The sequence below is a fragment of the Oncorhynchus nerka genome, linkage group LG18, assembly GCF_034236695.1.
Source record: "Oncorhynchus nerka isolate Pitt River linkage group LG18, Oner_Uvic_2.0, whole genome shotgun sequence".
NCBI classification, from domain to species: Eukaryota; Metazoa; Chordata; class Actinopteri; order Salmoniformes; family Salmonidae; genus Oncorhynchus; species Oncorhynchus nerka.
The window spans coordinates 8994824-9011179 of NC_088413.1; the positions used below are offsets into that span (position 1 = coordinate 8994824).

The window sequence follows — 16356 nt, forward strand, 5'->3', positions numbered from 1 at the left end:
TCCTGCCTCATCAAATCATTCTACCTATACAACAACACGCTCACTCCTGCCTCATCAAATCATTCATTCTACCTATACAACACGCTTACTCCTGCCTCATCAAATCATTCTACCTATACAACACGCTCACTCCTGCCTCATCAAATCATTCATTCTACCTATACAACACGCTCACTCCTGCCTCGCCAAATCATTCATTCTACCTATACAACACGCTCACTCCTGCCTCGCCAAATCATTCATTCTACCTATACAACACGCTCACTCCTGCCTCATCAAATCATTCTACCTATACAACACGCTCACTCCTGCCTCGTCAAATCATTCATTCTACCTATACAACAACACGCTCACTCCTGCCTCATCAAATCATTCATTCTACCTATACAACACGCTCACTCCTGCCTCATCAAATCATTCTACCTATACAACAACACGCTCACTCCTGCCTCATCAAATCATTCATTCTACCTATACAACACGCTCACTCCTGCCTCGCCAAATCATTCATTCTACCTATACAACACGCTCACTCCTGCCTCATCAAATCATTCTACCTGTACAACACGCTCACTCCTGCCTCATCAAATCATTCTACCTGTACAACACGCTCACTCCTGCCTCATCAAATCATTCTACCTGTACAACACGCTCACTCCTGCCTCATCAAATCATTCTACCTGTACAACACGCTCACTCCTGCCTCATCAAATCATTCTACCTATACAACACGCTCACTCCTGCCTCATCAAATCATTCTACCTATACAACACGCTCACTCCTGCCTCGTCAAATCACAACAAACAAAGCAGGACATGGAAATTATTTATTGTTTTCCTTACAGCAGTTAGCAATATTTTTAACTTTTTTGAAAGCCCCCAAAATAAATACAAATATTAAATTAAATAATTAGATCACCGTGTTTTTTATTCAACACAGCGACAGTAGCAACTCTGGTTGCTTCCTCTTCTCGTCTCCTTTTTCCTCAACCCCTCGACTTAATCTGCACTGATCTGATCAAGACCCAGACAAATTAAAGCAACGTCAAAAACGGCCGATGTCTTTCGTGTGTTCGCCTTCACCTGTCCAGTCCTTTCGGGTCAGTGTGAAATGGAGGATACAAGGAAAGGAGACGAGTATACAAGGACATGAGGAGAGGAAGCCGCTCTGAGAGTATGGAGACGCGGCCGAGGAGAAGAAGTAGCAGACGACAGCTGACATGCGGAGAGGGAAAACACTGGGACAGCCTCCCAAATAGCACCCTATTCCCTTATAGAAGTGCACTACTTTCAAACCAGGGCCCAGTATATAGGGAATAGGATGCCATTTGGGACACAGGCTGGGACTGGGGATGCATTCATATTAAAAATCAATCCTCATGTAGATACAGCAGATTCCAAATCCTCATGTAGATACAACAGATTCCAAATCCTCATGTAGATACAACAGATTCCAAATCCTCATGTAGATACAACAGATTCCAAATCCTCATGTAGATACAACAGATTCCGAATCCTCATGTAGATACAACAGATTCCGAATCCTCATGTAGATACAACAGATTCCGAATCCTCATGTAGATACAACAGATTCCGAATCCTCATGTAGATACAACAGATTCCAAATCCTCATGTAGATACAACAGATTCCAAATCCTCATGTAGATACAACAGATTCCGAATCCTCATGTAGATACAACAGATTCCAAATCCTCATGTAGATACAACAGATTCCAAATCCTCATGTAGATACAACAGATTCCATTGTATTGTAGGCTTGTTTAGAAAGAAGAAGAAAAAAAGAAGCTCCGTTTTGTTTTTGTAAATATACAAAGAAAAACGTGTTTTTGTCTTTTTATTATTAAAAAAAAACGCAACTCAGGTGACAAATATTTGTAGTTGTTGTTTTAAATTCCCTGCCTTATGAGAAAGCACTGGGTAACCACAACACATGATAACCTTTCTTCAGGACAATACAGTCCAATCAAAACTGTCCTCTGCCCAGCCCTCTTTCCTACCCCCCCCCGACACACACACACACACACACACACACCTTCACATCCCACAGCTACACCCACGCACACATACATCAGTGCATTCATTTGTCATCACTCCAGCCACCTCTCCCCCTCTATCATTTCCCTTTAGGCTGCGGGGTTCCCATGTGCTCTGGCTGGCGGTAAGGAGGCCTGGGAGGGCCACATAGTCTTTCTGGAAACGGGAGTTGGGCGTTCTCTGTCTCTTCCTCTCTCCCTGGGTCGTGAAGAAGGCGTCCTGGAAACGCATGCTGGAGGCCGTCGACTGGAGAGAAGGAGATGGAGGAGAGGGAGGAGAGAAGGAAAGGGAGGAGAGAGGAGAGAAGGAGAGGGAGGAGATAAGGAGAGGGAGGAGATAAGGAGAGAAGGAGAGGGAGGAGAGAGGAGATAAGGAGATGGAGAAGGAGAGGGAGGGAGGAGAGGAAGGAGAGGGAGGAGAGAAGGAGAGGGAGGAGAGAGAGAGGAGAGGGAGGGAGAGAGAGAGGAGAGAGGAGGGAGAGAGAGAGAGGAGGGGAGGAGAGAGAGAGGAGAGGGACGAGAGAGAGAGGAGAGGGACAAGAGAGAGAGGAGAGGGAGGAGAGAGAGAGGAGAGGGGAGGAGAGAGAGAGGAGAGAGAGGAGAGAGAGAGGAGAGGGAGGAGAGAGAGGAGAGGAGATAAACATACAGGTACAAATGTGGTACATAGATCAGAGTCCATACAGTCAGTCTAGTGTAGTAGATACAGTCAGTCTAGTATAATAGATACAGTCAGTCTAGTGTAGTAGATACAGTCAGTCTAGTATAATAGATACAGTCAGTCTAGTGTAGTAGATACAGTCAGTCTAGTATAATAGATACAGTCAGTCTAGTATAGTAGATACAGTCAGTCTAGTGTAGTAGATACAGTCAGTCTAGTATATACAGTCAGTCTAGTATAATAGATACAGTCAGTCTAGTGTAGTAGATACAGTCAGTCTAGTGTAGTAGATACAGTCAGTCTAGTATAGTAGATACAGTCAGTCTAGTGTAGTAGATACAGTCAGTCTAGTATAATAGATACAGTCAGTCTAGTGTAGTAGATACAGTCAGTCTAGTATAATAGATACAGTCAGTCTAGTATAATAGATACAGTCAGTCTAGTATAGTAGATACAGTCAGTCTAGTGTAGTAGATACAGTCAGTCTAGTATAATAGATACAGTCAGTCTAGTATAATAGATACAGTCAGTCTAGTATAATAGATACAGTCAGTCTAGTATAGTAGATACAGTCAGTCTAGTACAGTAGATACAGTCAGTCTAGTATAGTAGATACAGTCAGTCTAGTATAGTAGATACAGTCAGTCTAGTATAGTAGATACAGTCAGTCTAGTATATACAGTCAGTCTAGTATAGTAGATAGATCAGTCCATACAGTCAGTCTAGTACAGTAGTATAGTGAGTCTAGTATAGTATATAGATCAGAGTCCATACAGTCAGTCTAGTATAGTAGTATAGTATATACAGTCAGTATAGTATATAGATCCGAGTCCATACAGTCAGTCTAGTAGTATAGTATATACAGTCTAGTAGTATAGTATATAGATCAGAGTCCATACAGTCAGTCTAGTATAGTATATAGATCAGAGTCCATACAGTCAGTCTAGTATAGTATATACAGTCAGTCTAGTCTAGTAGATACGGTCAGTCTAGTATGGTGTCCTTTGACAGCTCTTTGGTCTTGGCCATGGTGGAGTTTGGAGTGTGACTGTTTGAGGTTGTGGACAGTTTTCTTTTATACTGATAACAAGTTCAAATAGGTGCCATTAATACAGGTAACGAGTAGAGGACAGAGGAGCCTCTTAACGAAGAAGTTACAGGTCTGTGAGAGCCAGAAATCCTGCTTGTTTGTAGGTGACCAAATACTTATTTTCCACCATAATTTGCAAATAAATTAATTAAAAATCCTACAATGTGATTTTCTGGATTTTTTTTCTAATTTTGTCTGTCATAGTTGAAGTGGACCTGTGATGAAAATTACAGGCCTCTCTCATATTTTTAAGTGGGAGAACTTGCACAATTGGTGGCTGACTAAATACTTTTTTGCCCCACTGTAGATCAGTACATACAGTGAGTCAAGTATAGTATATAGATCAGAGTCCATAGTCAGTCTAGTATAGTATATACAGTCAGTCTAGTATAATAGATACAGTCAGTCTAGTATAATAGATACAGTCAGTCTAGTACAGTAGATACAGTCAGTCTAGTATAGTAGATACAGTCAGTCTAGTATAGTATATAGATCAGAGTCCATACAGTCAGTCTAGTATAGTAGATACAGTCAGTCTAGTACAGTAGATACAGTCAGTCTAGTATAGTAGATACAGTCAGTCTAGTATAGTATATAGATCAGAGTCCATACAGTCAGTCTAGTATAGTAGATACAGTCAGTCTAGTAGATACAGTCAGTCTAGTACAGTAGACAGTCAGTCTAGTATAGTATATAGATCAGAGTCCATACAGTCAGTCTAGTATAGTAGATACAGTCAGTCTAGTATAGTATATACAGTCAGTCTATTATAGTATATAGATCAGAGTCTATACAGTCTAGTATAGTATATATCTATATCTATCCACATACTTTTGGTCATGTAGTGTATAATAGCATCACATCACACTATAAACAATACAGAACCACACAGGCCAGTAGATGTTTAGCGAGTACAGTACTTACGAGTCGCCCTTTCACCTTTTTGGGAAGGTCTTCATCCAGAGTATAGACATCCTCTCGCTTAGCTACCACCTGGGAACCATCCTCAAACTCCACCTGGGAAACCACACACACACACACACACACACACACACACACACACACACACACACACACACACTTATTAATTCACATCAATTTATTCTGTGGACATTATATAATCCAGTTATATTCAGTTTCTGTCCCTAAATGTGATATATTTCTACACACTCTTCCTCATGGTTAGATGGAATGTTTATTTAATATCTGACCACTACTTAATACTAATGTTAAGTTAATATCAAAGCTATTAAACCTCCTGTCTATCCATCTACCTATTAAAGTTATTAAATATGATTAAACCTCCATCTACCTATTAAAGTTATTAAATATGATTAAACCTCCATCTACCTATTAAAGATATTAAATATGATTAAACCTCCATCTACCCATCAGTTATTAAATATGATTAAACCTCCATCTACCCATCAGTTATTAAATATGATTAAACCTCCATCTATCCATTAAAGTTATTAAATATGATTAAACCTCCATCTACCCATCAGTTATTAAATATGATTAAACCTCCATCTACCCATCAGTTATTAAATATGATTAAACCTCCATCTACCCATCAGTTATTAAATATGATTAAACCTCCATCTACCCATCAGTTATTAAATATGATTAAACCTCCATCTCCATCTACCCATCAGTTATTAAATATGATTAAACCTCCATCTATCCATTAAAGTTATTAAATATGATTAAACCTCCATCTACCCATCAGTTATTAAATATGATTAAACCTCCATCTACCCATCAGTTATTAAATATGATTAAACCTCCATCTACCCATCAGTTATTAAATATGATTAAACCTCCATCTACCCATCAGTTATTAAATATGATTAAACCTCCATCTACCCATTAAAGTTATTAAATATGATTAAACCTCCATCTACCCATCAGTTATTAAATATGATTAAACCTCCATCTACCCATCAGTTATTAAATATGATTAAACCTCCATCTACCCATCAGTTATTAAATATGATTAAACCTCCATCTACCCATCAGTTATTAAATATGATTAAACCTCCATCTACCCATCAGTTATTAAATATGATTAAACCTCCATCTACCCATCAGTTATTAAATATGATTAAACCTCCATCTATCCATTAAAGTTATTAAATATGATTAAACCTCCATCTACCCATCAGTTATTAAATATGATTAAACCTCCATCTACCCATCAGTTATTAAATATGATTAAACCTCCATCTACCCATCAGTTATTAAATATGATTAAACCTCCATCTACCCATCAGTTATTAAATATGATTAAACCTCCATCTATCCATTAAAGATATTAAATATGATTAAACCTCCATCTACCCATCAGTTATTAAATATGATTAAACCTCCATCTACCCATCAGTTATTAAATATGATTAAACCTCCATCTACCCATCAGTTATTAAATATGATTAAACCTCCATCTACCCATCAGTTATTAAATATGATTAAACCTCCATCTACCTATTAAAGATATTAAATATGATTAAACCTCCATCTACCCATCAGTTATTAAATATGATTAAACCTCCATCTACCCATCAGTTATTAAATATGATTAAACCTCCATCTACCCATCAGTTATTAAATATGATTAAACCTCCATCTACCCATCAGTTATTAAATATGATTAAACCTCCATCTACCCATCAGTTATTAAATATGATTAAACCTCCATCTATCCATTAAAGTTATTAAATATGATTAAACCTCCATCTACCCATCAGTTATTAAATATGATTAAACCTCCATCTACCCATCAGTTATTAAATATGATTAAACCTCCATCTACCCATCAGTTATTAAATATGATTAAACCTCCATCTATCCATTAAAGTTATTAAATATGATTAAACCATCTACCTATCAGTTATTAAATATGATTAAACCTCCATCTACCCATCAGTTATTAAATATGATTAAACCTCCATCTACCCATCAGTTATTAAATATGATTAAACCTCCATCTACCCATCAAAGCTATTAAAAGGGACAATTTACACATGATAAAACCTCTCATCTGGCATTACTGAGCAGCACCTGCATCAGAGTGGTTTAGGCATACCTTAACCCACCTCTCTCTCCACCTTAACCCACCTCTCTCTCCACCTTAACCCACCTCTCTCTCCACCATAACCCACCTCAACCCACCTCTCTCCACCTCAACCCACCTCTCTCCACCTTAACCCACCTCAAACCACCTCTGCACCTTAACCCATATCTCCACCTTAACCCACCTCTCTCTCCACCTCAACCCACCTCTCTCCACCTCTCTCGCCAACATAACCGTCACCTCAACCCATCTCTCTCCACCTCAACCAATCTCTATCCACCTCAACCCATCTCTATCCACCTCAACCCACCTCTCGCCACCTCAACCCACCTCTCGACACCTCAACCCACCTCTCGCCACCTCAACCCACATCAACCCACCTCTCGCCACCTCAACCCACCTCAACCCACCTCAACCCCACCTCTCTCCACCTCTCTCCACCTCAACCCCACCTCTCTCCACCTCAACCCCACCTCAACCCATCTCTCTCCACCTCAACCCATCTCTCTCCACCTCAACCCATCTCTCTCCACCTCAACCCATCTCTCTCCACCTCAACCCACCTCTCTCCAACTCAACCAAACTCCACCTCAACCCATCTCTCTCCACCTCAACCCATCTCTCTCCACCTTAATCCAACTCTCGTCACCTCACCGCTATCCACCTTAACCCACCTCTCTCCACCCCAACCCATCTCTCTCCACCTCAACCCACCTCTCTCCACCTCAACCCACCTCTCTCCACCTCAACCCACCTCTCTCCACCTCTCTCCACCTCTCTCCACCTCAACCCACCTCTCGCCACCTCAACCCACCTCTCGCCACCTCAACCCACCTCTCGCCACCTCAACCCACCTCTCCCCACCTCTCCCCACCTCTCCCCACCTCAACCCACCTCAACCCACCTCTCTCCACCTTAACCGAACTCTCGTCATCTCACCCCACTTCTCTCCACCTCACCCCATCTCAACCCACCTCTCTCCACCTCAACCCACCTCTCCCCACCTCAACCCACCTCAACCCCACCTCTCTCCACCTCAACCCCACCTCAACCCATCTCTCGCCACCTCAACCCACCTCTCGCCACCTCAACCCACCTCTCGCCACCTCAACCCACCTCTCCCCACCTCAACCCACCTCTCCCCACCTCAACCCACCTCTCTCCACCTTATCCCAACTCTCGTCATCTCACCCCATCTCTCTCCACCTCAACCCACCTCACCCCATCTCTCTCCACCTCAACCCACTCTCTCCACCTCAACCCACCTCTCTCCACCTCAACCCACCTCTCTCCACCTCAACCCACCTCTCTCCACCTCAACCCACCTCTCTACACCTCAACCCACCTCTCTCCACCTCAACCCACCTCTCTCCACCTCAACCCACCTCTCTCCACCTTAACCCACCTCATCTCTCTCCACCTCTCTCCACCTCAACCCACCTCTCTCCACCTCAACCCACCTCTCTCCACCTTAACCCACCTCACCCCATCTCTCTCCACCTCTCTCCACCTCAACCCACCTCTCTCCACCTCTCTCCACCTCAACCCACCTCTCTCCACCTCACCCCATCTCTCTCCACCTCAACCCACCTCTCTCCACCTCAACCCACCTCTCTCCACCTCAACCCACCTCTCTCCACCTCAACCCACCTCTCTCCACCTCAACCCACCTCTCTCCACCTCAACCCACCTCTCTCCACCTCACCCCATCTCTCTCCACCTCAACCCACCTCACCCCATCTCTCTCCACCTCAACCCATCTCTCTCCACCTCAACCCACCTCTCTCCACCTCAACCCACCTCTCTCCACCTCACCCCACCTCTCTCCACCTCAACCCACCTCTCTCCACCTCACCCCATCTCTCTCCACCTCAACCCACCTCTCCCCACCTCACCCCATCTCTCTCCACCTCAACCCATCTCTCTCCACCTCAACCCACCTCTCTCCACCTCTCTCCACATCAACCCACCTCTCTCCACCTCAACCCACCTCTCCCCACCTTAACCCACCTCACCCCATCTCTCTCCACCTCTCTCCACCTCAACCCACCTCAACCCACCTCTCTCCACCTCTCTCCACCTCTCTCCACCTCAACCCACCTCTCTCCACCTCAACCCACCTCTCTCCACCTTAACCCACCTCACCCCATCTCTCTCCACCTCTCTCCACCTCAACCCACCTCTCTCCACCTCTCTCCACCTCAACCCACCTCTCTCCACCTCACCCCATCTCTCTCCACCTCAACCCATCTCTCTCCACCTCAACCCACCTCTCTCCACCTCTCTCCACCTCAACCCAACTCTCTCCACCTCAACCCACCTCTCCCCACCTTAACCCACCTCTCTCCACCTTAACCCACCTCACCCCACCTCTCCACCTCAACCCACCTCTCTCCACCTCAACCCACCTCTCTCCACCTCTCTTCACCTCAACCCACCTCTCCCCACCTTAACCCACCTCTCTCCACCTTAACCCACCTCACCCCATCTCTCTCCACCTCTCCACCTCAACCCACCTCTCTCCACTTCAACCCACCTCTCTCCACCTCTCTCCACCTCAATCCACCTCTCCACCTCAACCCACCTCTCTCCACCTCTCTCCACCTTAACCCACCTCAACCCACCTCTCTCCACCTCAACCCACCTCTCTCCACCTCAACCCACCTCTCTCCACCTCAACCCACCTCTCTCCAACTCAACCCACCTCTCTCCACCTCAACCCACCTCTCTCCAACTCAACCCACCTCTCTCCAACTCAACCCACCTCTCCCCACCTCAACCCACCTCTCTCCCTCTCTCTCCACCTTAACCCAACTCTCGTCACCTCACCCCACTTCTCTCCACCTCACCCCACCTCTCCCCACCTCTCTCCCTCAACCCACCTCATCTCTCTCCACCTCAACCCACCTCTCCCCACCTCTCTCCCTCAACCCACCTCTCCCCATCTCAACCCACCTCTCCCCACCTCAACCCACCTCTCTCCCTCTCTCTCCACCTTAACCCAACTCTCGTCACCTCACCCCATCTCTCTCCACCTCAACCCACCTCACCCCATCTCTCTCCACCTCAACCCACCTCACCCCATCTCTCTCCACCTCTCTCCACCTCAACCCACCTCTCTCCACCTCAACCCACCTCTCGCCACCTCAACCCACCTCAACCCACCTCAACCCCACCTCTCTCCACCTCAACCCCACCTCTCTCCACCTCAACCCCACCTCTCTCCACCTCAACCCCACCTCAACCCATCTCTCTCCACCTCAACCCATCTCTCTCCACCTCAACCCATCTCTCTCCACCTCAACCCACCTCTCTCCAACTCAACCAAACTCCACCTCAACCCATCTCTCTCCACCTCAACCCATCTCTCTCCACCTTAATCCAACTCACCTCACCGCTATCCACCTTAACCCACCTCTCTCCACCCCAACCCATCTCTCTCCACCTCAACCCACCTCTCTCCACCTCAACCCACCTCTCTCCACCTCAACCCACCTCTCGCCACCTCAACCCACCTCTCGCCACCTCAACCCACCTCGCCACCTCAACCCACCTCTCCCCACCTCAACCCACCTCTCCCCACCTCAACCCACCTCTCTCCACCTTAACCCAACTCTCGTCATCTCACCCCACTTCTCTCCACCTCACCCCATCTCAACCCACCTCTCTCCACCTCAACCCACCTCTCCCCACCTCAACCCACCTCAACCCCACCTCTCTCCACCTCAACCCCACCTCAACCCATCTCTCGCCACCTCAACCCACCTCTCGCCACCTCAACCCACCTCTCGCCACCTCAACCCACTCTCCCCACCTCAACCCACCTCTCCCCACCTCAACCCACCTCTCTCCACCTTAACCCAACTCTCGTCATCTCACCCCATCTCTCTCCACCTCAACCCACCTCACCCCATCTCTCTCCACCTCAACCCACCTCTCTCCACCTCAACCCACCTCTCTCCACCTCAACCCACCTCTCTCCACCTCAACCCACCTCTCTCCACCTCAACCCACCTCTCTCCACCTCAACCCACCTCTCTCCACCTTAACCCACCTCATCTCTCTCCACCTCTCTCCACCTCAACCCACCTCTCTCCACCTTAACCCACCTCACCCCATCTCTCTCCACCTCTCTCCACCTCAACCCACCTCTCTCCACCTCTCTCCACCTCAACCCACCTCTCTCCACCTCACCCCATCTCTCTCCACCTCACCCCATCTCTCTCCACCTCAACCCACCTCTCTCCACCTCAACCCACCTCTCTCCACCTCAACCCACCTCTCTCCACCTCAACCCACCTCTCTCCACCTCACCCCATCTCTCTCCACCTCAACCCACCTCACCCCATCTCTCTCCACCTCAACCCATCTCTCTCCACCTCAACCCACCTCTCTCCACCTCAACCCACCTCTCTCCACCTCACCCCACCTCTCTCCACCTCAACCCACCTCTCTCCACCTCACCCCATCTCTCTCCACCTCAACCCACCTCTCCCCACCTCACCCCATCTCTCTCCACCTCAACCCATCTCTCTCCACCTCAACCCACCTCTCTCCACCTCTCTCCACATCAACCCACCTCTCTCCACCTCAACCCACCTCTCCCCACCTTAACCCACCTCTCTCCACCTTAACCCACCTCACCCCATCTCTCTCCACCTCTCTCCACCTCAACCCACCTCAACCCACCTCTCTCCACCTCAACCCACCTCTCTCCACCTTAACCCACCTCACCCCATCTCTCTCCACCTCTCTCCACCTCAACCCACCTCTCTCCACCTCAACCCACCTCTCTCCACCTCACCCCATCTCTCTCCACCTCAACCCACCTCTCTCCACCTCTCTCCACCTCAACCCAACTCTCTCCACCTCAACCCAACTCTCTCCACCTCAACCCACCTCTCCCCACCTTAACCCACCTCTCTCCACCTTAACCCACCTCACCCCACCTCTCCACCTCAACCCACCTCTCTCCACCTCTCTTCACCTCAACCCACCTCTCCCCACCTTAACCCACCCTCTCCACCTTAACCCACCTCACCCCATCTCTCTCCACCTCTCCACCTCAACCCACCTCTCTCCACTTCAACCCACCTCTCTCCACCTCTCTCCACCTCAATCCACCTCTCCACCTCAACCCACCTCTCTCCACCTCTCTCCACCTTAACCCACCTCAACCCACCTCAACCCACCTCTCTCCACCTCAACCCACCTCTCTCCACCTCTCTCCACCTCAACCCACCTCTCTCCAACTCAACCCACCTCTCTCCACCTCAACCCACCTCTCTCCAACTCAACCCACCTCTCTCCAACTCAACCCACCTCTCCCCACCTCAACCCACCTCTCTCCCTCTCTCTCCACCTTAACCCAACTCTCGTCACCTCACCCCACTTCTCTCCACCTCACCCCACCTCTCCCCACCTCTCTCCCTCAACCCACCTCATCTCTCTCCACCTCAACCCACCTCTCCCCCACCTCTCTCCCTCAACCCACCTCTCCCCATCTCAACCCACCTCTCCCCACCTCAACCCACCTCTCTCCCTCTCTCTCCACCTTAACCCAACTCTCGTCACCTCACCCCATCTCTCTCCACCTCAACCCACCTCACCCCATCTCTCTCCACCTCAACCCACCTCACCCCATCTCTCTCCACCCTCTCCACCTCAACCCACCTCTCTCCAACTCAACCCACCTCTCTCCACCTCAACCCACCTCTCTCCAACTCAACCCACCTCTCTCCAACTCAACCCACCTCTCTCCAACTCAACCCACCTCTCCCCACCTCAACCCACCTCTCCCCTCTCTCTCCACCTTAACCCAACTCTCGTCACCTCACCCCACTTCTCTCCACCTCACCCCACCTCTCCCCACCTCTCTCCCTCAACCCACCTCATCTCTCTCCACCTCAACCCACCTCTCCCCACCTCTCTCCCTCAACCCACCTCTCCCCATCTCAACCCACCTCTCCCCACCTCAACCCACCTCTCTCCCCTCTCTCCACCTTAACCCAACTCTCGTCACCTCACCCCATCTCTCTCCACCTCAACCCACCTCACCCCATCTCTCTCCACCTCAACCCACCTCACCCCATCTCTCTCCACCTCTCTCCACCTCAACCCACCTCTCTCCACCTCAACCCACCTCTCTCCACCTCAACCCACCTCTCTCCACCTTAACCCACCTCACCCCATCTCTCTCCACCTCTCTCCACCTCAACCCACCTCAACCCACCTCTCTCCACCTCAACCCACCTCTCCATACCTCAACCCACCTCTCTCCCTCTCTCTCCACCTTAACCCAACTCTCGTCACCTCACCCCACTTCTCTCCACCTCACCCCACCTCTCCCCACCTCTCTCCCTCAACCCACCTCATCTCTCTCCACCTCACCCCATCTCTCTCCACCTCTCTCCACCTCAACCCACCTCAACCCACCTCTCTCCACCTCAACCCACCTCTCTCCACCTCTCTCCACCTCAACCCACCTCTCTCCACCTCAACCCACCTCTCTCCACCTTAACCCACCTCACCCCATCTCTCTCCACCTCTCTCCACCTCAACCCACCTCTCTCCACCTCTCTCCACCTCAACCCACCTCTCTCCACCTTAACCCACCTCACCCCATCTCTCTCCACCTCTCTCCACCTCAACCCACCTCTCTCCACCTCTCTCCACCTCAACCCACCTCTCTCCACCTCACCCCATCTCTCTCCACCTCAACCCATCTCTCTCCACCTCAACCCACCTCTCTCCACCTCAACCCACTCTCTCCACCTCAACCCACCTCTCTCCACCTCAACCCACCTCTCTCCACCTCAACCCACCTCTCTCCACCTCAACCCACCTCTCTCCACCTCACCCCATCTCTCTCCACCTCAACCCACCTCTCTCCACCTCTCTCCACCTCAACCCACCTCTCTCCACCTCACCCCACCTCTCTCCACCTCAACCCATCTCTCTCCACCTCAACCCACCTCTCCCCACCTCACCCCATCTCTCTCCACCTCAACCCACCTCTCTCCACCTCTCTCCACCTCAACCCACCTCTCTCCACCTCAACCCACCTCTCCCCACCTTAACCCACCTCTCTCCACCTTAACCCACCTCACCCCACCTCTCTCCACCTCTCCACCTCAACCCACCTCTCTCCACCTCAACCCACCTCTCTCCACCTCTCTTCACCTCAACCCACCTCTCCCCACCTTAACCCACCTCTCTCCACCTTAACCCACCTCACCCCATCTCTCTCCACCTCTCTCCACCTCAACCCACCTCAACCCACCTCTCTCCACCTCTCTCCACCTCAACCCACCTCTCTCCACCTCAACCCACCTCTCTCCACCTTAACCCACCTCACCCCATCTCTCTCCACCTCTCCACCTCAACCCACCTCTCTCCACCTCTCTCCACCTCAACCCACCTCTCTCCACCTCACCCCATCTCTCTCCACCTCAACCCATCTCTCTCCACCTCAACCCACCTCTCTCCACCTCAACCCACCTCTCTCCACCTCACCCCACCTCTCTCCACCTCAACCCACCTCTCTCCACCTCAACCCACCTCTCTCCACCTCAACCCACCTCTCTCCACCTCACCCCATCTCTCTCCACCTCAACCCACCTCTCTCCACCTCTCTCCACCTCAACCCACCTCTCTCCACCTCACCCCACCTCTCTCCACCTCAACCCATCTCTCTCCACCTCAACCCACCTCTCCCCACCTCACCCCATCTCTCTCCACCTCAACCCATCTCTCTCCACCTCAACCCACCTCTCCCCACCTCACCCCATCTCTCTCCACCTCAACCCATCTCTCTCTACCTCAACCCACCTCTCTCCACCTCTCTCCACCTCAACCCACCTCTCTCCACCTCAACCCACCTCTCCCCACCTTAACCCACCTCTCTCCACCTTAACCCACCTCACCCCACCTCTCTCCACCTCTCCACCTCAACCCACCTCTCTCCACCTCTCCACCTCAACCCACCTCTCTCCACCTCAACCCACCTCTCTCCACCTCTCTTCACCTCAACCCACCTCTCTCCACCTCAACCCACCTCTCCCCACCTTAACCCACCTCTCTCCACCTTAACCCACCTCACCCCACCTCTCTCCACCTCTCCACCTCAACCCACCTCTCCACCTCAACCCACCTCTCTCCACCTCTCTTCACCTCAACCCACCTCTCCCCACCTTAACCCACCCTCTCCACCTTAACCCACCTCACCCCATCTCTCTCCACCTCTCTCCACCTCAACCCACCTCAACCCACCTCTCTCCACCTCTCTTCACCTCAATCCACCTCTCCACCTCTCCACCTCAACCCACCTCTCTCCACCTCAACCCACCTCTCTCCACCTCTCTCCACCTCAACCCACCTCTCTCCACCTCAACCCACCTCTCTCCACCTTAACCCACCTCAACCCACTCTCTCCACCTCAACCCACCTCTCTCCACCTCAACCCACCTCTCTCCACCTCAACCCACCTCTCTCCAACTCAACCCACCTCTCTCCAACTCAACCCACCTCTCTCCACCTCAACCCACCTCTCTCCACCTCAACCCACTTCTCTCCACCTTAACCCACCTCTCTCCACCTCTCTCCACCACCTCAACCCACCTCTCTCCACCTTAACCCAACTCTCGTCACCTTAACCCAACTCTCGTCACCTCACCCCATCTCTCTCCACCTTAACGTGTGGAGGAAGGTTTTTCTTTCCCCGTTAACACTTTTCTAAAGCGTCGTCACAGAGCAGCCCCCGTGCGTCAGAGGCAGTTGTGCAACATAACACGCGTTCCCACAGAGAGAGAACTAAACCAAACTGGAGACTTAAGTGGTTGTTTCTCCACCATCTTGACTTGGTGAATATTTCATCATGTTTAAATAATGCAGATCATCGCCACCTCATTCTCCTCCATCATCTCTCACGCTCTCCCTCTCTCTCTCTCCATCTCTCCCCATCTGTTTTCTCAATCCTCCCCCTCTCTTTGCCAGTCTCTCTCTTTCTCTCTACGTAGAACTTACAGACTGGTTAAAGTCACAGAGTTCAGGGGACTAAAGATGACAAAGTTGAGTGAGTTCCGTTTACTGCCCTGTGTCCTGTCTTGGTTCTGGTTCTGGTCTAACACCTGTATGTAACGGCTGCCCTGTGTCCTGTCTTGGTTCTGGTCTAACACTTGTATGTAACGGCTGCCCTGTGTCCTGTCTTGGTTCTGGTTCTGGTCTAACACCTGTATGTAACGGCTGCCCTGTGTCCTGTCTTGGTTCTGGTTCTGGTCTGACACCTGTATGTAACGGCTGCCCTGTGTCCTGTCTTGGTTCTGGTTCTGGTCTAACACCTGTATGTAACGGCTGCCCTGTGTCCTGTCTTGGTTCTGGTTCTGGTCTAACACCTGTATGTAACGGCTGCCCTGTGTCCTGTCTTGGTTCTGGTTCAACACCTGTATGTAACGGCTGCCCTGTGTCCTGTCTTGGTTCTGGTT

At 49.7% G+C, this 16356-nt stretch overlaps 1 protein-coding gene across 1 annotated transcript in view; it reads right to left on the bottom strand.

Moving 5' to 3' along the window:
* Nucleotides 1–812: 812 nt before the first annotated feature.
* LOC135561991 (uncharacterized) overlaps nucleotides 813–16356 on the bottom strand; it is a 54546-nt gene continuing 39002 nt past the window's right edge. Inside the window, exons 16-17 of the mRNA XM_065004527.1 lie at nucleotides 4726–4818; nucleotides 813–2300 (exon numbers count right to left, since the gene is read on the bottom strand). Of these exons, the coding sequence (XP_064860599.1) occupies nucleotides 2055–2300; nucleotides 4726–4818 (339 nt within the window). The 3' untranslated portion in view covers nucleotides 813–2054. The remainder of the gene's footprint in view (nucleotides 2301–4725; nucleotides 4819–16356) is intronic.